The sequence below is a fragment of the Panulirus ornatus genome, chromosome 53, assembly GCF_036320965.1.
Source record: "Panulirus ornatus isolate Po-2019 chromosome 53, ASM3632096v1, whole genome shotgun sequence".
NCBI lineage: Eukaryota > Metazoa > Arthropoda > Malacostraca > Decapoda > Palinuridae > Panulirus > Panulirus ornatus.
The window spans coordinates 2660694-2688062 of record NC_092276.1 but is presented as its reverse complement, the minus strand read 5'-3'; the positions used below and the strand labels follow the sequence as shown (position 1 = coordinate 2688062).

Here is a 27369-nt window from a genome sequence, read left to right as displayed (position 1 = left end):
ATGTGTGATGTGGGAGCAAGTATGGAGGGGCGGGGTCACGTGAACAGCAGGGAAAGGGGCATCACACCACGGAGACCCAGCGAGAGCCTATCACTCATCCGTCTATACCTGGAGAATACTAGAAGGTATGGTTCACAAACGTACGTTCAGAAATAACGTCCTACTGGCAGGACTGGAGGGCTTTGTTAAATAATGCCTCCGAAATCCAAAGATGCGATATGCGCAAATACAGAGAATACCTTAAACATCCACGACTCATATATATATATATATATATATATATATATATATATATATATATATATATATATATATATATATATATATATATATATTATTTTTTCATGAACCAGAATACACTGGGTGTGTTTCACGTGAGGCGTGTGTGTAAACGTGACGAGAACTTTCACAATTTTTTCCCCCCAAAAGTAAGTCTTTATAGCACTTTCTGGTTATATATATATATATATATATATATATATATATATATATATATATATATATATATATATATATATATATATATCTTTTCTTTCAAACTATTCGCCATTTCCCGCATTAGCGAGGTAGCGTTAAGAACAGATGACTGGGCCTTTGAGGGACTACCCTCACCTGGCCCAGTTCTCTGTTCCTTCTTTTGGAAAATTAAAAAAAAAAAATGAGAGGGGAGGATTTCCAGCCCCCCGCTCCCTCCCCTTTTAGTCGCCTTCTACGACACGCAGGGAATACGTGGGAAGTATTCTTGCTCCCCTATCCCCATATATATATATATATATATATATATATATATATATATATATATATATAAGGTTACGAGACGAGGCAACACGAGTGTAAAACTTCCCGTAACACACACACACACACACACACACACACACACACACACACACACACACACACACACACACACACAGTGAATCTAGCACCTTGTTATTTTTACCCTGTGTACTTATTGCATATTTTTATCGCCGCTGGTTCTTATGTATCCCACTTTATACTAACTGTAAATTCTCATTTCATCCCAGATATTGTATACTCATTCTTTGTGCCGCCATTTTTTTTTTTTTTTTTTTTTTTTTTTTATTACCCCAGCGTAATCCCAAGCAGAGTTTTCGAGGCTCTTGGCTGACCAGCCACTGGTGCTGATGGTGGCCATGGCCTCCTTCACCCAGGCATTGACGCTTCATGGTGGGCCATGTGGCCCTTGGGCTGTGCCTGGCGAAGCTCTGGCGCTCGTCTGCCCTGACCCCTTCCCCGTCAGTGCCTCCTGACGTTCCCAGAAGTCCCCCCCTCATCATTCCCCAACCCATCCACCGACGCTGGGGACACCGTCGTGCCTCACACACACACACACACACACACACACACACACACACACACACACACACACACACACACACACACACTCGCACACTGACCAAGTCCTCGCTTCCCCCAGGCACCTACTGCAGTTTCCCCCAGTCATCACCAGGGGCACCATGCCACCACGCCCTCGCTTTCCCCAGACACCTGCAGGTACTGACTGCGGTTGCTCTGTTCCCTCCTCAGCCACTGACACCCGTGACCAGGGGCGCCTTACCTGACGACGCTAATCATGTCCTTTTCTCTCCCCTCAGGCACCTGCAGGCGCTGCGGAGCTTCATCGGGAACCTGGTGGACCAGGCGGAGCGCTCGGGGGGTTGTGACTGCCACAAGCCCCCCTCACTCCTCCTCGTGGGCGTAAGTATCCTGCCACATGTCCTTAAGTGATCCTCTTACTTACACATCCCACCCACATGTCTTCTTTAAGTGATCCTCCTACGTAGAAATCCCCTTTTTTTTGAGTGCCATAGTATCCATAATAAATTCTATTGGTGTAATTTCAATGGGTTCGTTAGAGAATTGTTGTGATTTCGAAATGTTAGGGTAAGAAACTATTAACAGGATATTCCTAAAAGTTAAAAAAGGATTGGAGTAAATAGAAATTATATAAGGGGTAGATTTTGATATTTTTAGCGAAGAAATGTGGAAAGGTATTCATTGAGTTGGAGAGGGTCTTGTAGTGTTATGTTCGTCTAGAAAGCCATCAGCAGCAAAAATACTCATGTTTCCTGTAGAAAACAGGTTACGCCTGGGGCATGAACCCGCCTCCTCTACCCTCGCCTGGTTATCGTCAGATACCCCATCTTGCCACCTGACATGACAGGTTCGCTGCAGCAGACACCAATAGCCTGATGTGCCATGCTCCCTTCAACACCAGGGTCCTCTGTCTCTGCTTAATCAGGCATCCATTAAGACGTCAGTTGGCCAGCTCCTTCAAGCCGGGTTATAACACCAGTTGCTCATCTCCTCCCAAGCTGGTTTTTCGACACTAGTTGCCAAGCTCCTCCAAGGTGCATCATAACACTAATTGCATCCCTGGGTGTTCATTTCCCGTCACCCAGTCCGTCATCGTATGCGGTACGAGAGTTCCTTTCCCGTAGTCTTCCAAGATACCATCACGACCCGGCCAGCTTGGGTTGGGAATGCCGTGCTGAACTTGCTTTCTTGATGTACCTTCGGCCGTGTCAGGGGGAGTTATGGCTTTAGGGTATTACCTAGCAGTGGATGGAATGGAGGCGTTGGTTGGTGTAAAAGAAATACTGTACTAAACGTGATGAGAAAGTGCAAGAACCTGTGTCTCTTGGAGAGGAAGAGGAGGAGGAATCGACCTCTCTTGTTTTTAATGAGCCTTAGCGACACATAGCGCCCTCGGCCGGGACGTCCGCGCAACTCCCTCGCCACAACCTGTTGCATGCACGGGCCATTGTGTTCAACCCTCCTGCTGCATCCCCCACCTCCTGCCCTGGGAAGCCCTCATCATGGAGGCCCGTGTGACCCCTGCGTCCGGGGGGGCGGCCGAGCAGCAGGGAAGTCCAGACACAGCGCCCTTCCCCCACCACTCCCCTCTTCCTTCGTGACTGTTGGTTCACGGTAAACATATCCCCCCCCCCCCTCCTAACCACCACACACCCACACTCCCCTCCCCATCCTGACCCACCGCTGCAGTACCCCCCCCCCACTTTCATCCACATCCTTCGATCTATCGCTATCCCCCACCTCTCTCCTCTGTATTCTGACCGTAAATGCGTTTCTTCGTAAAGGAAACTGCAGACTTTCTTAAACGCTAAAACTTCTTTGACTGAATTTCCTGCCCGGGTTCCTTGCTGGTGTGGCTTCGTGTGTGTGTGTGTGTGTGTGTGTGTGTGTTATAACCTTTTAGCACCTCCACCCCTGCTACTCTCCATGCGAAGAAAGATTCGCCACATGACCTCTTTATATCCTCTCCCATCATTATCACATCTTCCTTTCCTGATCGCAGCCTATTATCCTATCCTCATTTCTCTCTTTTTCTTTACCTTTCCCCACGTCAATGACGTATAGTTGTCAGGTTTCATTCCTATTCCCCTTGTTCCTGTATCACTTCATTCTCTTCCATCATTGAATTTATGATTTCCCAGCGTTTTTTTTTTTTCCTTCTTTCCTCATTTATAGCACCGCCAAGACGTCTCAGCGCCTCGTCCTGGCGTGAGGATGTACAAGTCTTCGTTTTCCCTTCCCAGAGACCTGTTCGCTGGGCTACATTAACCAGAGCTTCCTGTAGAGGGAGGGAGGGAGGGAAGCCAGCACTGCCTCCCCTCCCCTGCTCCTTTGAACGAGACCCCACCGTTGCTTTTCGTAGGAAATTCGACGGAATTTCATTGGTGGAGCAGAATACGTTTAGATTAAGGCCCCTAAAAAAATTTTCCCAGGCGAGAACCTGTTTCGGTATTGTCTCATAGGGCAAATGAGCGGATTTTCCCTTCGGCAAATAGGACCTGCGGGATCAAATGCCACACCACTTCATATGTTAAAAATTTGGGCCCTTAACTCTTCTTGGCTTTCCTGGGGTGTTCTGCTGCCCACACATCACTCCACGTTGATGTAGTCTTGATCAGCTTGCGTGCACGTTAGCTTTGGCAGGTTGGTCTCCACCTCCACAGTTCGGTCGGAGACCTACCTACTGCCTCGCTCATCAGTCACATGCTGTTTGAGGCCGTGGCCTGCTCTTCCCACTGATACTGCCGTGCTGGTTCACATACACGTTAAGTTTATCTAGCGAGTTACTGAAATTTCCCGCCAAAGTCTATAATTGTTGTAGTATTTGCATGCACCACGATCAACACCCCGGCCTTACCTGTTTGTACAGTTTTTCTATTTGTATTTCTATCGTCTTAAAATTTCTTCAGTATTTTGAAGTCTTCCGCGCGGGCCTCTCCAGTACTGAGTATAGTTTAACATCGTAAATCGTAGATCACATACTCTCTCCTTCCGTAAAATTGCGTTGTTTGCGTTTGGTACTGCTTGCTGCTTTTCCCTTCGTAACGAGAGGTGAAACCTAGTCCACTGTGAGACTTGCCGTTATTATGAATGTGAGAGGATCCATAACGACCCGAGTTTACGATAGTTTTCTCCCCACAGAACATCGCTCGAATTAATGACAGAGGAAGTAATGGGCAAATTACGACGTTGGGTCTACAATTTTCCACCAAACAAATCACACAGCGTAGTGGTTAATTGTAGGGAAACCAGTCTTGTCATTGTGGGAACTCTCCCTGGGGGGGACTATACTCATTCCCTTGCGGTTCCTCATGCATTTATGCAAGACATGATATAGCTATCTACTATTCACTGTGCAATGCCATCAGGATTAGAAACATTTTCGTCATTTAAGAAGCCTAAGGCCTCAACCAGCAAGAAGATAAAGTAGGCCTTCTAGAACACGATGGTCATCACATAAAACTCCCATACACTGAATCAAATAAATGACATTTTTGAAACACAAAACAGAACAGGACATGCGGCTGACCTCGCCACTGGAGAGCACATGAAACGTGCACTTGGAATCTCTGTTGATGATGGTCCACAAACACCATTGGAGAGCTCTCTTTATTCTTTTTATCATGCCCTGTTTACTTCTCAACCGAGATGGCCGTTGAGCTGGGCATGTTTTGCAGTCCGTCACTGTAAAAAGAAAAAGATAGGTTATGTAAACCAAGGAACATGAACCAATAATGAGATTTCTCAAATCTTTTGTTCCCTCCCTCCCGACCAAGCTGTGGACGTGGGCTTGCGGGCTGCGGCTTCACACAGCTTGGTCGACCAAAGCCAACAGCCTGGGCTCAGCCCGGGCTGTGGGGGGGGGGGTGTTAAAGACCCCCGAAGACTTAAGTTATTCACCAGGACATCACCACAACAGGTCGAAGATAATTCTAACCAGGAAAACGTACAAAAAGATCCCTTCCCGCTGGCATCGACTCAGACAAACGTCAGAATTACTGGGAAAAGGTAAAAGTTTGGAAGCCATACTGCTGATTGAGTAGACGCGCTGGATAATTATTTGTATCCTCCGCCTAGAAAGTACTGGAATACCTTACCCAACCCACATACATATTACTGGAAATCGTGTGAACCATGTTGCATACGGAGTTGATACCGTGTTGGAGCGAAAGACTGGGTAGAATGTGTAGATTACATCCACAATGAATGTTGCTGGAAATATTGGGGGAGTATCCCTCGTCTGTTCAGCCTGTTGGCAGCATATACGAGGAACACCATGGGAAGATCATAAGACTTCTAAACAGAACTAGGGTAACCTGGAGCAGCAGGAATATTCCGTCAGGTAGACCAGACCCTCCTCAGGAAAGCTTGGTTGTAGAAGAAACCAAGTGGGTAGAGAAATGCTCCTCTCGGAGCTACCATAACTTGGGTTCGTTTAGGATGAGTGGTTGATAATCAATGGGATCACGGGATCACGGATACGGTAGAGTGATGATGAAGGCAGAGAGTGAGGTCTGCCGTGTAGTAGGTCGCCTGGGCAGAGCTAGTGCATTGGTAGTCGAGAAGTCGTGTCCATTTGGAGTGGAGACTACCCGGGTCGTCAGGGTCGTGCCTGGAGAGCACTCAGGGTCTTAAGGTCGTGCCTGCATAGCCGCTGTGATTCGTGATGGGTACTTGGGGTGTGGACTTCCCAGGAGTACACCCGTAATGCCGATGCGGTGTCTAGTTGAGTTTCCCGGGTACAGAAGCGAGGCGCGGAACCGACCGCTGGGTAAATTTCCATGTAAGATCGTGTGACCAAGTGGACGAGGAAGTGCTTGCTGGAGAATTTCACTTCCCCGGCGGACCTACATCAATTGTTCTCGGGTGTTTTTAGAAACCCTCTGACCTGGTTACGTCTCCGTCGGCTTAACGGAACATCTTCGCAAGAACACGACTTTGAGTGGACTGCAATGTCGGCTCTTTAACCAGCAGTGAATATAGCTCGCTCTCGTGTTCACTATGTGTCTTGCTGGGAGATCATTCTGTATACAGTGTCTTGCTCAAGTGCCTGCTTGGTTACGTCTGCGACTTGTTCGCCTCCCACTGGAGTAAGTAATATGGCAGGACACCTTTTGCGAGACAGAGGTAGGGTCCGGACGCCTGCGAGCCATCCAAGGCAGCCAAACCCACCCACACTGTCCACAACCACCACCCATACTTGTTGCATAGCTTCGTTATACCCCCCACCCCCCGCCATCTCGTTTGCCATGTGGAAGGGCTTTAGCGTGAAATCCTTGCAAAAGAAAGGCAAGTGCCTTCCTACCTACTGAGAAACTTTATCGTAGTCGCAGGGCCAAAACGTATCGCTCACCACTAGTCTTGCTTAGTAAATTGTACCGTATCCGACGCTAGAAAGAAAGAGGAAGTATTGGTCAGCTTTGAATAACTGGATTCTTTATTCCTTTCCCATGTGGAGCGATACGCATGTCCACCGCCTCCCAGGACTCCCTCACTCCATCCAGCGGTCGGTCGGCAAGGACTTGCCCCTCCACCCAGCAATCAGTGAGTGGAGACCTGTTCGTGGCGCACCTGCTGGACTGTACTGAACCTGGGATGCCTTAGACAGCACAAAGCCTCGACATACACTGTACCTTACTGCTTAAGGCAGAGCTCTTTAGCCTTGCCATACACACAACCCTGCAACATATGGCAAAGCTCCGTAGCCTTGCTGTACACATTACCCTGCCACATACGGCAGAGCTCCATAGCCTTTCTATACACACTACCCTGCCACATATGGCAGAGCTCCACAACCTTGCTGCACACAACCTAAACACGACAGGAGCCTCAAGGGCAATAAAAGTTTACCCATGGCCCCTTACCCCACCACACTCGCCCAGGTGCTCTTCACTCCTACGTGGTAATCAAGATGCAAATATGAGAGAGGAGGTACTCCCTTCTTTTTGAAAGCAAGGGATAACCCCCCAATAACACTAAAACTTTGTAGCCATAACAGTGTGAATAAAGACAGTGGGATTGGTTCAGAAATATAGGGGCTGTGGCATGAATAAGGTCGCTCTAGTACTATCATATATGGAATTTCATTCATCCAAGCCCAAATCAACTGGACAACATGAGTTAGCCCCTCATATATGAGCAGCATTTGGTACCTAAACATTACATTGAAAATGAACAGTTGTTGATCCATATAGTAAACAGAATGCTCAAAGAACATTAAACTCAAACAATATTTTCAAAAACAAATGTTACATTCATACATAAGGAAGATAAGGTGATCTAAATGTTGCACCAACTGAAAAGAAATTGATACTCACCCAGTTGAGTCATATGAAGCTTACCATTAAAGAATTAGAATCCTGTTAGTTGATCAAGGATCGGCAAGTTCATTGTGGTTTGTTACCCATTGTCTAATAGATAGAGTATTGATTTAAACACTCATTTTTGCCACATTCATGTCACCAGGTCACCACCCATAGAATATTTTTGCTGCAGGATTATTATTTGGATCTACCTAGATACAAATGTGGATTACCTTAGACTTTTACAGTGCTGCTTATATTTAGACCACATATTTCACAAAACTTTCCTGCCTGTATTCATGAGCTAGATACTGTAGTGCATTATTATATTTTTTATTTATTATTTTTATTTTATTTTGCTTTGTCGCTGTCTCCCGCGTCAGCAAGGCAGCGCAAGGAAACAGACGAAAGAATGGCCCAACCCACCCACATACACATGTATATACATACACGTCCACACACGCAAATATACATACCTATACATCTCAATGGATACATATATATACACACACAGACATATATATATATATATAAACAGGTACATAATTCATACTATCTGCCCTTATTCATTCCCATCGCCACCCCACCTCACATGGAATAACAACCCCCTCCCCCCTCATGTGTGTGAGGTAGCGCTAGGAAAGGACAACAGAGGCCACATTCGTTCACATTCAGTCTCTAGCTGTCATGTAATAATGCACCGAAACCACAGCTCCCTTTCCACATCCAGGACCCACAGAACTTTCCATGGTTTACTCCAGACACTTCACATGCCCTAGTTCAATCCATTGACAGCACGTCAATCCCGGTATACCACATCATTCCAATTCACTCTATTCCTTGCACGCCTTTCACCCTCCTGCATGTTCAGGCCCCGATCACTCAAAATCTTTTTCACTCCATCTTTCCACCTCCAATTAGGTCTCCTCGTTCCCTCCACCTCTTACACATATATCCTCTTGGTCAGTCTTTCCCCATTCATTCTCTCCATGTGACCAAACCATTTCAAAACACCCTCTTTTGCTCTCTCAACCACACTCTTTTTATTACCACACATCTCTCTTACCCTATTATTACTTACTCGATCAAACCACCTCACACCACATATTGTCCTCAAATATCTCATTTCCAGCACATCCACTCTCCTACGCACAACTCTATCCATAGCCCATGCCTCGCAACCATACAACATTGTTGGAACCACTATTCCCTCAAACATACCCATTTTTGCTTTCCGAGATAATGTTCTCGACTTCCACACATTCTTCAAAGCTCCCAGAATTTTCGCCCCCTCCACCACCCTATGATTCACTTCCACTTCCATGGTTTCATCCACTGCCAAATCCACTCCCAGATATCTAAAACACTTCACTTCCTCCAGTTTTTCTCCATTCAAACTTACCTCCCAATTGACGACCCTCAACCCTACTGTACCTAATAACCTTGCTCTTATTCACATTTACTCTCAACCTACTTCTTTCACACACTTTACCAAACTCAGTCACCAACTTCTGCAGTTTCTCACATGAATCAGCTACCAGCGCTGTATCATCAGCGAACAACAACTGACTCACTTCCCAAGCTCTCTCATCCACAACAGACTGCATACTTGCCCCTCTTTCCAAAACTCTTGCTTTCACCTCCCTAACAACCCCATCCATGAACAAATTAAACAACCATGGAGACATCACACACCCCTGCCACAAACCTACATTCACTGAGAACCAATCACTTTCCTTTCTTCCTACACGTACACATGCCATACATCCTTGATAAAAACTTTTCACTGCTTCTAACAACTTGCCTCCCACACCATATATTCTTAATACCTTCCACACAGCATCTCTATCAACTCTATCATATGCCTTCTCCAGATCCATAAATGCTACATACAAATCCATTTGTTTATCTAAGTATTTCTCACATACATTCTTCAAAGCAAACACCTGATCCACACATCCTCTACCACTTCTGAAACCACACTGCTCTTCCCCAATCTGATGCTCTGTACATGCCTTCACCCTCTCAATCAATACCCTCCCATATAATTTACCAGGAATACTCAACAAACTTATACCTCTGTAATTTGAGCACTCACTCTTATCCCCTTTGCCTTTGTACAATGGCACTATGCAAGCATTCCGCCAATCCTCAGGCACCTCACCATGAATCATACATACATTAAATAACCTCACCAACCAGTCAGCAATACAGTCACCCCCTTTTTTTTAATAAATTCCACTGCAGTACCATCCAAACCCGCTGCCTTGCCGGCTTTCATCTTCCGCAAAACTTTTACTACCTCTTCTCTGTTTACCAAATCATTTTCCCTAACCCTCTCACTTTGCACACCACCTCAACCAAAACACCCTATATCTGCCACTCTATCATCAAACACATTCAACAAACCTTCAAAATACTCACTCCATCTTTCCATTGAAGACAGTATTTAATTGTTTTTCAAATGTTGCAGCCTCCAGGTGCTGGGAAGACCTACCTAGTGAAGCAGATGAGCAATGTGTGTGAGATGCCTTTGTATGGAGTCCATACCAACCAGGTTCAAGGAGCACCAGCTGTCAGGAAACTATTTGAACAAGCCCGAGATAACTATCCATCCCTGGTTTTCATGGACGATGTTGATGCCATCTTCTCAAATCATGACGAAGATCCTAGTTGCACAGGGCCAGTCCAGTCCATTCGTGATGAGCTTTTCATACAATTAGGACCTCGCAAGTTGAAAATTGCAGACCCTAAGTCAAGCAAAAATCCAACAAACAGCACATTAAGCAGTGGTAGTGGTCGAGGAGGGATGAATAGTGTGGGTGGCTCTGTTGGGAGTCGTGCCTCCAGCAGAGCCTCAACACTATCCAGGTTACAACCCTCTGCCCCACCAGAGGAAGAGGATGATGACATTTTTGATGATGAGGACTCCACATATCCAGATAACAATGGCATCATTGTTGTTGCAGCCACCAGCTCTCCTTGGCTTCTTTACAAGGTATGTATGTATTTTGGTTGAGAGGATAAAGTGCTTACCATAGACTTCATAAGATTACATTGTTAATTGTTTAAACTTTTCAGTCTAAAAACCTTTCATATTTTTCATTTATGTTACCTCTTTAACCCAACACCATCACTACTTGCTCTTTTACTGCTTCCAGCCAGGAATAGCTTAAGCAGTAAATTAATTATTAATGAACAGTACAAATCTGAGCACATTATGTGTACCCCTTGTGTATGCCCTAGTAGTAACTAATGTCATAATATTAGCATAGGAGTATTTGGCAAATTTTTTAGTGTATGTTATGTAACTGAAATATAAACAACAGTGGACACTAAACCAGTATGGTATAGCAGGTTAATATGCTGGAAGAAACTAGATGGCAGTACTCTGTTGTGATGTTGAGATTTAAATAACTTTGTTAAGTACTGGCTCCTGATGAGATGGATTGTCTCCATGAAACATGTTGTGCCACATGTAACCTGTGCTTTATATTAGTTAACAGCATTTCAAACTAATATCTTTTGCCATTATTGATCACCTCCTAATCTGTTTACCATTTCACTGAAAATGATTTATGAGCTCTTTATGATGCAGTTTGAATATAAATGACAAAGGTAAACGTAATTTATTTATCTTGCAGGACCATGAGCTACTGAGCAGGTTCCGTGGGGTGTACCTAGTTGGTCTACCAGACAAGCAGACCCGTTACAACCTGCTCAAAAGTCTCTTTCAGGATGTCCATCATAATCTCACTGATAAGGACATCATGGTTGTGGCTGAAAAAACAGAGGGGTATGTTGCATATCATTTTCTATCCATTTTGTGTTGAAAAGATTATTTGTTTTACTTTTATGTTAATGACTTATGTGTTTCAAGGGGCAAGTACATACACAGTTGTGCCACTTTGCTTATGATTAGGTAGTTTTCATAATAGTGCACCTTTCTTGTAGCCACTGACATGTTTTTTATGATTATAATTATGCAAGCCAAAGTGTGTCTTCTTTCCTTTTGGTTACTTATGGATGCAACACTGGGTTTGGAGGGAGGTTATACTATTTTGGGTTCATCTTTCAACATTATTATGTCCTACCTTACATGCATTTTATGCTGGACTTTATGTAGTCACACACACCTTTGTAAGTGTACACGTACTTCCTAGCACTATGATGCAAGAATGATACAGGAGGTGACAGTCTGATAGATTTGGATGCACTTAGTTATATGAATTTGCATTCGGTATCAATTAGGAAAAAATAAAATTTTCACAAAGTTACAATTCAGGAGGGCCAAATGATGGGAATATTGAATTTTTAGCATATATATATATATATATATATATATGCTAAAAATTCATATATATATATATATTTTTCCCTGGGGATAGGGGATTAAGAATACTTCCCACGTATTCCCTGCGTGTCGTAGAAGGCGACTAAAAGGGGAGGGAGCAGGGGGCTGGAAATCCTCCCCTCTCGTTTTTTTTTTAATTTTCCAAAAGAAGGAACAGAGGGGGCCAGGTGAGGATATTCCAAAAAAGGCCCAGTCCTCTGTTCCTAACGCTACTTCGCTAACGCGGGAAATGGCGAATAGTTTGAAAGAAGAAAGAGAATATATATATATATATATATATATATATATATATATATATATATATATATATATATATATTTTTTTTTTTTTTTTTTTCGCTGTCTCCCGCGTTTGCGAGGTAGCGCAAGGAAACAGACGAAAGAAATGGCCCAACCCACCCCCATACACATGTATATACATACGTCCACACACGCAAATATACATACCTACACAGCTTTCCATGGTTTACCCCAGACGCTTCACATGCCTTGATTCAATCCACTGACAGCATGACAACCCCGGTATACCACATCGCTCCAGTTCACTCTATTCCTTGCCCTTCTTTCACCCTCCTGCATGTTCAGGCCCCGATCACACAAAATCTTTTTCACTCCATCTTTCCACCTCCAATTTGATCTCCCTCTTCTCCTCGTTCCCTCCACCTCCGACACATATATCCTCTTGGTCAATCTTTCCTCACTCATTCTCTCCATGTGACCAAACCATTTCAAAACACCCTCTTCTGCTCTCTCAACCACGCTCTTTTTATTTCCACACATCTCTCTTACCCTTACGTTACTTACTCGATCAAACCACCTCACACCACACATTGCCCTCAAACATCTCATTTCCAGCACATCCACCCTGGTGACTAAGTTTGGTAAAGTGTGTGAAAGAAGAAAGTTGAGAGTAAATGTAAAGAAGAGCAAGGTTATTAGGTACAGTAGGGTTAAGGGTCAAGTCAACTGGGAGGTAAGTTTAAATGGAGAAAAACTGGAGGAAGTGAAGTGTTTCAGATATCTGGGAGTGGATTTGGCAGCGGATGGAACCATGGAAGCAGAAGTGAATCATAGGGTGGGAGACGGGGCGAAAATTCTGGGAGCGTTGAAGAATATGTGGAAGTCGAGAACATTATCTCAGAAAGCAAAAATGGATATGTTTGAGGGAATAGTGGTTCCAACAATGTTATATGGTTGCGAGGCGTAGGCTATGGATAGAGTTGTGCGGAGGAGGGTGGATGTGCTGGAAATGAGATGTTTGAGGACAATATGTGGTGTGAGGTGGTTTGATCGAGTAAGTAATAATAGGGTAAGAGAGATGTGTGGTAATAAAAAGAGTGTGGTTGAGAGAGCAGAAGAGGGTTTTTTGAAATGGTTTGGTCACATGGAGAGAATAAGTGGGGAAAGATTGACCAAGAGGATATATGTGTCAGAGGTGGAGGGAATGAGGAGAAGTGGGAGCCCAAATTGGAGGTGGAAAGATGGAGTGAAAAAGAATTTGAGTGATCGGGACATGAACATGCAGGAGGGTGAAAGGCGTGCAAGGAATAGAGTGAATTGGAACGATGTGGTATACCGGGGTCGACCTGCTGTTACTGGATTGAACCAGGGCATGTGAAGCGTCTGGGGTAAACCATGGAAAGTTCTGTGGGGCCTAGATGTGGAAAGGGAGCTGTGGTTTCGGTGCAATATTACATGACAGAGACTGAGTGTGAACGAATGGGGCCTTTGTTGTCTTTTCCAAACGCTACCTCACACACATGAGGGGGAGGGGGTTGTTATTTCATACTTTTTCGCTGTCTCCTGCATGAGCGAAGTAGTGCAGGAAACAGACGAAGGAATGGCCCAACACATACACATGTATATGCGTAAACGCCCACACATGCACATATACATACCTATACATCTCAACATATACATATATATACACACACAGACATATATATATATATATATATACACGTATTCACACATCCTGCCTTCATCCATTCCCATCGCCACCCCACCAAACATGAAATGGCACCCCTTTCCCCCTGCGCGTGCACGAGGTAGCACTAGGAAAAGACAACAAAGGCCACATTCGTTCACACTGTCTCTAGCTGTCATATGTAATGCACAGAAACCACAGCTCCCTTTCCACGTCCAGGCCCCACAAAACTTTCCATGGTTTAATCGCAGTCTTCCGCATTAGCGAAGTAGTGCAAGGAAACAGACAAAAGAATGGCCCAACCCACCCACATACACATGCATAAACATAAATGTAAATGCTTATGTGAATCATTTATGTGAGAAAAGTGAATGGATAATGTCTTCTTTGGCTTTGTGAAGGCATTTGAAAAGATAAGTTTCTAAATTATGCTCGATAAAACAGCAATCCTGGTCCCAAAATACTAATGAGGAAGATGGCTCATGAATGCTTCACAAGCTGAAAATTCAGAGTACAGTACATACTTAATTTGCAACCTAAAAAGGAAACAGCCAAGTGTGAACTCTAAATGCCATGGTATAATATGCCCCTCCATTGAGGTTGTATTCATCAGATGTAATTCCAGCACCAAGCATATAAAACAAGCGAAATTAAACATAGAACTGTCTGCGATACCTTGGGTATTACTTTTGAGTAACAAAATTCAAAGGAAAGCCAATTCCAAAGAAAGAGCCATCAGTGAGATTGATACAACTCCCATAATATTTGTCATCACATGCAGAACACAAGTCAAGTGTACATACCACTTTCCCTTGATAGAAAGATAAATGAGACAAGAAAAAGGGACAAGGAAAAGATCTTCACTCTGCTCATTTTACAGATCCCTTTTGTATAAAGTTAATACAGGTGGAGAGGATTTCCAAGCCTTCCTGCTCCCACCCCACTTAGTTGTGTCCATGGAAGCAGGAGATACGTAGTTTGGTGTCTTTCTCAGTCATTAGTGATAATCTAGTAATTCAAATGTACAAATTGTAAGGAGCCTTAAATGCATTATTATTTCAAAGTGACCTCTACATAATCATAGTTTTGCCAAGATTGTTCAAAAGCACATCTAAGCTTATTAGATGACAAGGCTATCAGTTAACAGGCTTTTGCTCAGAGACTGGCATTAAAGAATTTTATGACAGCACAATTTTGAAAGAGAGTTTATGTGATATAAATGGTCAGTACAGTAGTAATTATAATTATGAGTAATTTCTTCCTTTTTATTGTCAGGTTTACACCAGCTGACCTAATGGTTGTTGTGAAGACCTTAACATATAGGCAGTTTTCCTTCCTACTGTCTATGGCCTCAGCACACACTGGTTCAGTTGGCTCTTCTAGTGATGTTGGCTCCACAGGTTCACAGACGCCATTGTCCTCTGAATTATCTGAGGTGAGTTTACTTTGAGAAATTTTTTCTCCTAATTCTGCCACCTTAGCGAGGTGGGCAGGAGCAAACAAATAATGAATATGTTTGCACTTTCTTCTCGAGCTGTCATGTTTAATGTACTGTAACCAAGGCAACTCCACAGCCAAGTTCCAAAGACTGTTCCATCATTTGCTTCGACCTCTTCATGTGCCATTTCAGCAGATTACCCCCTGTATACCACATTAGTCCAGTTCATTCTGTCTCATAAATGCCTTTTATCCTCCAGAATATTTAGGCCCAGATAACCCAGGCCTCCTTCACTCATCTTTTCATCTCCTTTGATTTCCCTCATCCCTATTCCTCCCACCACTTTTGGCACTTAAATCCTTCTAGTCACTTTTTTCTTTACTCATTCCCATATGTCCAGACCTTTTTAGCACACTCGGTCAATTCTAACTCACACACACTCTTAACTTGCACTATCATTCCTTACACAATCAACCTACCTCACACCTCATATTGTCCTCAGGCATTTAAGACCCAGCACTCATCCATACAACAGATAGTCTTACAGATAATGACCTTCCCTTCCAAGTACTTTTTGGACCTTTGCTTCCTCTCCCACCCTATGACACTTCAGCCCTCATGGTTCTATCTGCTGTCATGTCCACTCCCAGGTGCAGGTACCTGAAGTAATTCCTCTCCTCCAGGTCCTCTTCATTCAAACTTAAACTAAAACCATTCTGTTTCATCCCTGTTCTGCACCTAATTACTTCATTTTTCACGGTAGCTGTCAACTTTCTTCTTTCACACACTCTCCCTTACACTCAAACACTGGCTTCTAAAGTTTCTCTCTAAAGTCTGTCACAAAGCAGTGTAATGGCAAAAAAGAATAGATTCACCTCTCATGTCCCCCATCCCACCCCAGCATACCCTAAACCCACCCCTTATTGTAAGACCATTGTATTCACGTCCATTCCTATCACATCCTTAAACAAATCAAGCGTCCATGGTGATATCACACATCCTTGATGCACACCGATCATCCCTGGGAACACTAACTCCTCCTTTCCCTTCATATTTGCAAAGGTGCCTTATTCTTCTGAAAAAACTCCTTATTGTATTTGATAACTTTCCATGTACCCCATTTATTCACATATATTCAAAACACCTTCCACAAGGCCTCTTTGTCAGCCTTATCATATGCTTTCTTCTTATTCATGAATGCCTTATGAAATTCATTCTCTTTCTATTAAGTATTTTACCCACAGTTCGTCAAAGGAAACATATGATCTACGCATCCACTTCTGCACATCCTGCAACTCTCTCTAAGATAATCAACACATTCCCATACACCTAATCAGATATACTGAACAGACTTTTACTTCAGTAATTCAAACCTTCATTTTTTACCTGTTATGTAAGGGTACTATAGATGCATTCTTCCAGTCCCAAAGCATCTTACCTTGGGCTGTACAATTGTTGAATAGCCTGAAGAACCAGTCATCAACATTGTCACTTCCAGGTTTGAGAAACTCAGCTGCAATTTCACCGACCTTCCATCTTTGACACACACTTATGCAATGCTTTTCCTTCTCTCATTTCACCATTCCATCCACAAGGATTCTTTCATTATGCACATCACCTCGTTTCAAACATACCTTCCTTCATAATACTAACTCCAGCTATTTTTCACCCATACTTTGCCAATTACCACTTCCCCATCTGCTTTGCTCGGTGTCACTCTCATTCTGTTCATACCCTATTTTTTAGCTTTCATACCTTTCTCTTGACATCCTGCTGCTTTCCCTTGTACTCCTCCCAGTTACTTGCACTTCTGGCAGTGCTAGTAACACAACTCTTTTTTTCTTTCACAAGCAATTTAACTTCCTAATCCCCTCACACTACCCTCTGTCATGCATTCATATCCCACCTTCCAATACCTCACAGTGACCCCCACAGGTAAGCTCTGCTTCTTTAAATACCTTCCACTCCCTTTTGTTTCATTTACCTTCACCCTGTGGTACTCTACACTCAATCTCTTTTGGTGAACATTTCTTTTCTGAAACTGATAAACTTTCACATGTGTCTCCTCCAAGAAACAATCAGGCATCCTACCTGCTGCCTGTCTCACATATCTAATAGCCTCTTCTTTGCATGCCTGTCATTAAGCACATAATCCAGTAATGTTCAATGATCTCTAACTTCACTCACCCTCATATACTCATGTATGTCACCATTCCTCTTCTGGCACACGTTTCAGCGAGCTCTTCATTGTCCTGTACATTAGGAATCTCAACCCCTGTGCTGTACCCTCAATTACCACATCACCCACATCAGATCCCAAGCACCAAGACTGATCCTTTGCGTCAAAACTGCCACAGCACTCATGATCTCCCTAAAAATGCCTCTTCCTTCACTATTGTTACTAGGTGCATTAGCTCAAACAGTTACCCATCTCTTAATCTTTCATTCTAATCCTCATTGTTTTTGAACTCAGTTCTACAGCTTCACTATTTGAAATGCAACCTTCTCCTTTCCTGCCATCTCTCTAACTCCCAGCTTTAAATCACGGATTTTCATTTTTTGAAATAAAACTTGATTAGGTAATTTTAAAGAATAGACATCATTATTTAATCTCTCCTTTAATTCTTTGATAGACTGCTTCTGAATCGGACCTCGATGGACTTCCGGAGTCAGAGGGACATTTAAAACGAGGTTCAGTTACAGCTGCAACTGCGGTAGCAGCAGTTGCAGCAGCAGCAGCAGCAGCAACTTCATCAAATGCTGCTAGTGGGGCTGTCCCAAAGAAAGAAATTAAGCACTCCAATAATGGGAAAAAAAAAGTCCCAGTTGCAGCAACAGGTGCAGCAGCAGCAGTCAGCATCACTGCTCTTGATAATGACTGGAATTCAGACTCTGATAATGAAGAGGTTGAAGAGCCCCATGATACTCCTGAGAGTCAGCGTGATGAGGTAAGTCTTTGTCACATGATTATATGCACAGCAGGAAAACAGATGTGAGAATATCTTTGGAAGTACCTCATCATATTGCAATAACAGAGTTGGAAGATATTTTCCATCCTGATCAAAGTTTCACCTTATCAGACATTGTACCTTCAGGACTCTGGTTTTTCTATTCATGATAAGCCATTAATGCCATGTTTTATACATCTTGAAATGGATTTGAGACCATGTTTTTGCTATCACACTGTGTGATTCTAATAGACATATAAGATAGGCGTAACTTTTGAATTGTAAGTCAACATGTTGTATAGTTCAAATTTTAAGATTTTCATTTATTATAATCTATATTTGTACAATTATCTAATAGGCTTATGTTTTAAAACTTTAGCAGAAGGTGAAGCCAGAGGTGAACAGAGTACCTACCCGCGTATTGGACGACTCATTGGTGTGTAAATCAAGTGAAGAAGGAAATTCTGAAAAGAGATTGAGGGATGACATTTGTGTGCCATCCCCAGATTCTGCCATTGGTCTTTCAAAGAGCAATGAAGAGATTGTTGACCAAAAAAATTCAGCAAGTCTAGACGAGCTTCCTGCCTCACTTCGAACACCATCAGAAAGCAGTAGTAGTGGAGTAACCTCTTCAAACTGTGATAGTAGTGATAACAGTGCAATAGTTGATGATGGAGTGCAAGTGGCAGTCAGGCATCCACCCTATAGCAGTGACAGTGAAAATGAGGTGGATGAGACTGTGAGCACTGGTTCTGATGGGGGGGAGGAAAGGACTACTGGGGAGGATTCTGTGAAAGTTAAAAGTGAGGAAGCTGCTGATATGGACAGCACAGTGATAGAGGAGGTGAATGAGGAGCCTGTATGTGAAGGTGCCCTTCATAAAGTTGAAGATAGTGATAAAAATTTAGAAAATGTTGAAAGGAGTGATGATGATGTTGAACGAGTTGGTACTCCAGTCGAGTTTGAGTTGCATTACAGTGAACCTCCTGATCCAATGCGTGACGACAATTGTGCCATCGATAGTGACAGTGACGACGATGTTTCTGAGGCTCCACGATCAAGAGGGGGTCGTCGTGTAGCATTTTCAGGAATGTCACCAATGGAACCTTTGTCAGTAGATGTTGGGGATGACTGTGGGCCTCCCAATGTATCACTGGATAACTTACAGCCAAACATAACATTAGCACCATCAAACCTCCCAGAGCCTATGCTTGCTGATGATCATCACAAGGAAGCACAGTCTAATGCCATGCTTTTAAGACTGCTGTCTCGACCATCTCCCTCTAGATCAGAACGTTGTGATCAGCACCATGAAGATCCTTCCGAATTAGCTTCTTTCTTACACCCTGATCATAATCTTGATCTTAATAAGACATCTACTCCTATTGAGGCTATGGGACACCTGACACCTACTCCCAACCTATCACCAACTCCAACACCAAGTGAAGGATCAAGTCACAATGGTACTGACGGCAGCTCAGGAAGTGGTACCCATGCATCAGCATGCTCAACTAGCAGTGAGGTAATGTATTCTCAGTATAGTTGTGAGTTCTTTATGTTGACTTGATTATGTCTTGTAATTGGACCTCTTTCATGTAGCATTTGTTACCTTAGCAGTCTTAAAAGTAACATAAAGAAAGAAAAAAAAAATGTATGAAGATTGAAACTGTCAGTCAGCTTCAACCTTTAGAGGTATGTCAGTAGTGTAAGGATGATTAAGTTATGAGCAAGCAGGGAGGGACCATGATGAATAATTTAAGAGTTAAATATGAGCAGCAGAGTTCATCATTATGCTGTACTGTACTACCATCATCATTAGTCACAATTCATTGGGGTGGATCAGTACTCACAGCCTTTGCAAACATTACTCATGCCACCCTTCCCCCTTTCATTCCTTGTCTGGTGTATTAAATTGAAACATGCTGAAGTTACACAACTCAGCAAGTGTGGTGTGGATGAGACTGGATTATTTCAGAAAAATGCAAGCCAGGACATTTGTTAGCATGGGAGTAAAGCCCTCCACCACATTTGTTAAGTTTCACTAACATTTTCTCCATCACTTCCATGAATATCTAAATGATCATTAATTCAAGAATTAGGTAAGAACCTGCAAAAGAGAAATGTGCCATAAAATCATTATATAAAAATCGAACAATTTACTATTTTATCTAACAAGGATATGTTTTAGTTTTGCCATGGGATTTTGGCACCTAGTAAAGATGGCATTACTGGCTGGCATTCTTTTGTTTGATACAAGCTGTTCAAAATGTATCACCATTTTTCCAATATTGTTGTTAATACGTAAGCAATTATTACCTCATGAGTTAGGCATTTAAAAGGTATATATATATATATCCCTGGGGATAGGGGAGAAAGAATACTTCCCACGTATTCCCTGCGTGTCGTAGAAGGCGACTAAAAGGGGAGGGAGCGGGGGGCTGGAAATCCTCCCCTCTCAATTTTTTTTTTTTTTTTTTTTTTTTTTTTTTTTTTTTCCAAAAGAAGGAACAGAGAAGGGGGCCAGGTGAAGATATTCCCTCAATGGCCCAGTCCTCTGTTCTTAACGCTACCTCGCTAACGCGGGAAATGGCGAATAGTTTGAAAAAAAAAAAAAAAAAAAATATATATATATATATATATATTGTTGGGGATGAGAGAGCTTGGGAAGTGAGTCAGTTGTTGTTCGCTGATGATACAGCGCTGGTGGCTGATTCATGTGAGAAACTGCAGAAGCTGGTGACTGAGTTTGGTAAAGTGTGTGGAAGAAGAAAGTTAAGAGTAAATGTGAATAAGAGCAAGGTTATTAGGTACAGTAGGGTTGAGGGTCAAGTCAATTGGGAGGTGAGTTTGAATGGAGAAAAACTGGAGGAAGTGAAGTGTTTTAGATATCTGGGAGTGGATCTGGCAGCGGATGGAACCATGGAAGCGGAAGTGGATCATAGGGTGGGAGAGGGGGCGAAAATTCTGGGAGCCTTGAAGAATGTGTGGAAGTCGAGAACATTATCTCGGAAAGCAAAAATGGGTATGTTTGAAGGAATAGTGGTTCCAACAATGTTGTATGGTTGCGAGGCGTGGGCTATGGATAGAGTTGTGCGCAGGAGGATGGATGTGCTGGAAATGAGATGTTTGAGGACAATGTGTGGTGTGAGGTGGTTTGATCGAGTGAGTAACGTAAGGGTAAGAGAGATGTGTGGAAATAAAAAGAGCGTGGTTGAGAGAGCAGAAGAGGGTGTTTTGAAGTGGTTTGGGCACATGGAGAGAATGAGTGAGGAAAGATTGACCAAGAGGATATATGTGTCGGAGGTGGAGGGAACGAGGAGAAGAGGGAGACCAAATTGGAGGTGGAAAGATGGAGTGAAAAAGATTTTGTGTGATCGGGGCCTGAACATGCAGGAGGGTGAAAGGAGGGCAAGGAATAGAGTGAATTGGAGCGATGTGGTATGCCGGGGTTGACATGCTGTCAGTGGATTGAATCAAGGCATGTGAAGCGTCTGGGGTAAACCATGGAAAGCTGTGTAGGTATGTATATTTGCGTGTGTGGACGTATGTATATACATGTGTATGGGGGGGGGTTGGGCCATTTCTTTCGTCTGTTTCCTTGTGCTACCTCGCAAACGCGGGAGACAGCGACAAAGTATAATAAAAATAATAATAATATATATATATATATATATATATATATATATATATATATATATATATATTTATATATCAGCCACCAGCGCTGTATCATCAGCGAACAGCAACTGACTCGCTTCCCAAGCTCTCTCATCCCCAACAGACTTCATACTTGCCCCTCTTTCCAAAACTCTTGCATTCACCTCCCTAACAACCCCATCCATAAACAAATTAAACAACCATGGAGACATCACACACCCCTGCCGCAAACCTACATTCACTGAGAACCAATCACTTTCCTCTCTTCCTACACGTACACATGCCTTACATCCTCGATAAAAACTTTTCACTGCTTCTAACAACTTGCCTCCCACACCATATATTCTTAATACCTTCCACAGAGCATCTCTATCAACTCTATCATATGCCTTCTCCAGATCCATAAATGCTACATACAAATCCATTTGCTTTTCTAAGTATTTCTCACATACATTCTTCAAAGCAAACACCTGATCCACACATCCTCTACCATTCTGAAACCACACTGCTCTTCCCCAATCTGATGCTCTGTACATGCCTTCACCCTCTCAATCAATACCCTCCCATATAATTTACCAGGAATACTCAACAAACTTATACCTCTGTAATTTGGGCACTCACTCTTATCCCCTTTGCCTTTGTACAATGGCACTATACACGCATTCCACCAATCCTCAGGCACCTCACCATGAGTCATACATACATTAAATAACCTTACCAACCAGTCAACAATACAGTCACACCAGCGCTGGTGGCTGATCCATGTGAGAAACTGCAGAAGCTGGTGACTGAGTTTGGTAAAGTGTGTGAAAGAAGAAAGTTAAGAGTAAATGTGAATAAGAGCAAGGTTATTAGGTACAGTAGGGTTGAGGGTCAAGTCAATTGGGAGGTGAGTTTGAATGGAGAAAAACTGGAGGAAGTGAAGTGTTTTAGATATCTGGGAGTGGATCTGGCAGCGGATGGAACCATGGAAGCGGAAGTGGATCATAGGGTGGGGGAGGGGGCAAAAATTCTGGGAGCCTTGAAGAATGTGTGGAAGTCGAGAACATTATCTCGGAAAGCAAAAATGGGTATGTTTGAAGGAATAGTGGTTCCAACAATGTTGTATGGTTGCGAGGCATGGGCTATGGATAGAGTTGCGCGCAGGAGGATGGATGTGCTGGAAATGAGATGTTTGAGGACAATGTGTGGTGTGAGGTGGTTTGATCGAGTAAGTAACGTAAGGGTAAGAGAGATGTGTGGAAATAAAAAGAGCGTGGTTGAGAGAGCAGAAGAGGGTGTTTTGAAATGGTTTGGGCACATGGAGAGAATGAGTGAGGAAAGATTGACCAAGAGGATATATGTGTCGGAGGTGGAGGGAACGAGGAGAAGAGGGAGACCAAATTGGAGGTGGAAAGATGGAGTGAAAAAGATTTTGTGTGATCGGGGCCTGAACATGCAGGAGGGTGAAAGGAGGGCAAGGAATAGAGTGAATTGGAGCGATGTGGTATACCGGGGTTGACGTGCTGTCAGTGGATTGAATCAAGGCATGTGAAGCGTCTGGGGTAAGCCATGGAAAGCTGTGTAGGTATGTATATTTGCGTGTGTGGACGTATGTATATACATGTGTATGGGGGTGGGTTGGGCCATTTCTTTCGTCTGTTTCTTTGCACTACCTCGCAAACGCGGGAGACAGCGGCAAAAAAAAATATATATATATATATATATATATATATATATATATATATATATATATATATATATATGGATGGGGTTGTTAGGGAGGTAAATGCAAGAGTTTTGGAAAGAGGGGCATGTATGAAGGCTGTTGGGGATGAGAGAGCTTGGGAAGTGAGTCAGTTGTTGTTCGCTGATGATACAGCGCTGGTGGCTGATTCATGTGAGAAACTGCAGAAGCTGGTGACTGAGTTTGGTAAAGTGTGTGGAAGAAGAAAGTTAAGAGTAAATGTGAATAAGAGCAAGGTTATTAGGTACAGTAGGGTTGAGGGTCAAGTCAATTGGGAGGTGAGTTTGAATGGAGAAAAACTGGAGGAAGTGAAGTGTTTTAGATATCTGGGAGTGGATCTGGCAGCGGATGGAACCATGGAAGCGGAAGTGGATCATAGGGTGGGGGAGGGGGCGAAAATTCTGGGGGCCTTGAAGAATGTGTGGAAGTCGAGAACATTGTCTCGGAAAGTAAAAATGGGTATGTTGGAGGGAATAGTGGTTCCAACAATGTTGTATGGTTGCGAGGCATGGGCTATGGATAGAGTTGTGCGCAGGAGGATGGATGTGCTGGAAATGAGATGTTTGAGGACAATGTGTGGTGTGAGGTGGTTTGATCGAGTGAGTAACGTAAGGGTAAGAGAGATGTGTGGAAATAAAAAGAGCGTGGTTGAGAGAGCAGAAGAGGGTGTTTTGAAGTGGTTTGGGCACATGGAGAGAATGAGTGAGGAAAGATTGACCAAGAGGATATATGTGTCGGAGGTGGAGGGAACGAGGAGAAGAGGGAGACCAAATTGGAGGTGGAAAGATGGAGTGAAAAAGATTTTGTGTGATCGGGGCCTGAACATGCAGGAGGGTGAAAGGAGGGCAAGGAATAGAGTGAATTGGAGCGATGTGGTATACCGGGGTTGACGTGCTGTCAGTGGATTGAATCAAGGCATGTGAAGCGTCTGGGGTAAACCATGGAAAGTTGTGTAGGTATGTATATTTGCGTGTGTGGACGTATGTATATACATGTGTATGGGGGGGGTTGGGCCATTTCTTTTCGTCTGTTTCCTTGCGCTACCTCGCAAACGCGGGAGACAGCGACAAAGTATAATAAAATAAAAAATATATATATATATAGGGGATAGGGGAGCAAGAATACTTCCCACGTATTCCCTGCGTGTCGTAGAAGGCGACTAAAAGGGGAGGGAGCGGGGGGCTGGAAATCCTCCCCTCTCGTTTTTTTTTTAATTTTCCAAAAGAAGGAACAGAGAATTGGGCCAGGTGAGGGTAGTCCCTCAAAGGCTCAGTCCTCTGTTCTTAACGCTACCTCGCTAATGCGGGAAATGGCGAATAGTTTGAAAGAAAGAAAGAAAGATATATATATATATATATATATATATATATATATATATATATATATATATATATATATATATATATATATATATACCTGGTTTAAAAAGCGAGATATACATAAGTATACTTATGTAAGTAGGAGAGATGGCCAGAGAGCGTTATTGGATTACGTGTTAATGGACAGGCGTGCGAAAGAGAGACTTTTGGATGTCAATGTGCTGAGAGGTGCAACTGGAGGGATGTCTGATCATTATCTTGTGGAGGCTAAGGTGAAGATTAGTATGGGTTTTCAGAAAAGAAGAGTGAATGTTGGGGTGAAGAAGGTGGTGAGAGTAAGTGAGCTTGGGAAGGAGACCTGTGTGAAGAAGTATCAGGAGAGACTGTGTACAGAATGGAAAAAGGTGAGAACAATGGAAGTAAGGGGAGTGGGGGAGGAATGGGATGTATTTAGGGAATCAGTGATGGATTGCGCAAAAGATGCTTGTGGCATGAGAAGAGTGGGAGGTGGGCTGTTTAGAAAGGGTAGTGAGTGGTGGGATGAAGAAGTAAGAGTATTAGTGAAAGAGAAGAGAGAGGCATTTGGACGATTTTTGCAGGGAAAAAATGCAATTGAGTGGGAGAAGTATAAAAGAAAGAGACAGGAGGTCAAGAGAAAGGTGCAAGAGGTGAAAAAAAGGGCAAATGAGAGTTGGGGTGAGAGACTATCAGTAAATTTTAGGGAGAATAAAAAGATGTTCTGGAAGGAGGTAAATAGGGTGCGTAAGACAAGGGAGCAAATGGGAACTTCAGTGAAGGGCGTAAATGGGGAGGTGATAACAAGTAGTGGTGATGTGAGAAGGAGATGGAAGTGAGTATTTTGAAGGTTTGTTGAATGTGTCTGATGACAGAGTGGCAGATATAGGGTGTTTGGGTCGAGGTGGTGTGCAAAGTGAGAGGGTTAGGGAAAATGATTTGGTAAACAGAGAAGACGTAGTAAAAGCTTTGCGGAAGATGAAAGCCGGCAAGGCAGCAGGTTTGGATGGTATTGCAGTGGAATTTATTAAAAAAGGGGGTGACTGTATTATTGACCTGGTTGGTAAGGTTATTTAATGTATGTATGACTCATGGTGAGGTGCCTGAGGATTGGCGGAATGCGTGCATAGTGCCATTGTACAAAGGCAAAGGGGATAAGAGTGAGTGCTCAAATTACAGAGGTATAAGTTTGTTGAGTATTCCTGGTAAATTATATGGGAGGGTATTGATTGAGAAGGTGAAGGAATGTACAGAGTATCAGATTAGGGAAGAGCAGTGTGGTTTCAGAAGTGGTAGAGGATGTGTGGATCAGGTGTTTGCTTTGAAGAATGTATGTGAGAAATACTTAGAAAAAAAATGGATTTGTATGTAGCATTTATGGATCTGGAGAAGGCATATGATAGAGTTGATAGAGATGCTCTGTGGAAGGTATTAAGAATATATGGTGTGGGAGGCAAGTTGTTAGAAGCAGTGAAAAGTTTTTATCGAGGATGTAAGGCATGTGTGCATGTAGGAAGAGAGGAAACTGATTGGTTCTCAGTGAATGTAGGATTGCGGCAGGGGTGTGTGATGTCTCCATGGTTGTTTAATTTGTTTATGGATGGGGTTGTTAGGGAGGTGAATGCAAGAGTTTTGGAAAGAGGGGCAAGTATGAAGTCTGTTGGGGATGAGAGAGCTTGGGAAGTGAGTCAGTTGTTGTTCGCTGATGATACAGCGCTGGTAGCTGATTCATGTGAGAAACTGCAGAAGCTGGTGACTGAGTTTGGTAAAGTGTGTGAAGAAGAAAGTTAAGAGTAAATGTGAATAAGAGCAAGGTTATTAGGTACAGTAGGGTTGAGGGTCAAGTCAGTTGGGAGGTAAGTTTGAATGGAGAAAAGCTGGAGGAAGTGAAGTGTTTTAGATATCTGGGAGTGGATCTGGCAGCGGATGGAACCATGGAAGCGGAAGTGGATCATAGGGTGGGGGAGGGGGCGAAAATCTTGGGAGCCTTGAAGAATGTGTGGAAGTCGAGAACATTATCTCGGAAAGCAAAAATGGGTATGTTTGAAGGAATAGTGGTTCCAACAATGTTGTATGGTTGCGGGGCGTGGGCTATGGATAGAGTTGTGCGCAGGAGGATGGATGTGCTGGAAATGAGATGTTTGAGGACAATTTGTGGTGTGAGGTGGTTTGATCGAGTGAGTAACGTAAGGGTAAGAGAGATGTGTGGAAATAAAAAGAGCGTGGTTGAGAGAGCAGAAGAGGGTGTTTTGAAGTGGTTTGGGCACATGGAGAGAATGAGTGAGGAAAGATTGACCAAGAGGATATATGTGTCGGAGGTGGAGGGAACGAGGAGAAGAGGGAGAC

General features: G+C 43.3%; 1 protein-coding gene across 5 annotated transcripts in view; it reads left to right on the top strand.

Annotated features, from left to right (window-relative positions):
• The window catches only part of LOC139765172 (uncharacterized), a 166016-nt gene that overhangs the window by 126076 nt on the left and 12571 nt on the right, over nucleotides 1–27369 (top strand). The window contains exons 1-7 of one of the 5 annotated variants that reach the window (XM_071692429.1): nucleotides 7–125; nucleotides 1617–1719; nucleotides 10114–10638; nucleotides 11285–11436; nucleotides 15196–15355; nucleotides 17992–18306; nucleotides 18689–19828. In XM_071692429.1, the coding sequence (XP_071548530.1) occupies nucleotides 22–125; nucleotides 1617–1719; nucleotides 10114–10638; nucleotides 11285–11436; nucleotides 15196–15355; nucleotides 17992–18306; nucleotides 18689–19828 (2499 nt within the window). In that variant the 5' untranslated portion in view covers nucleotides 7–21. Of the gene's footprint in view, nucleotides 1–6; nucleotides 126–1616; nucleotides 1720–6774; nucleotides 6883–10113; nucleotides 10639–11284; nucleotides 11437–15195; nucleotides 15356–17991; nucleotides 18307–18685; nucleotides 19829–27369 lie in introns of those variants that run through there. The other 4 variants (XM_071692428.1, XM_071692431.1, XM_071692430.1 and 1 more) reach the window with 4 other exon arrangements.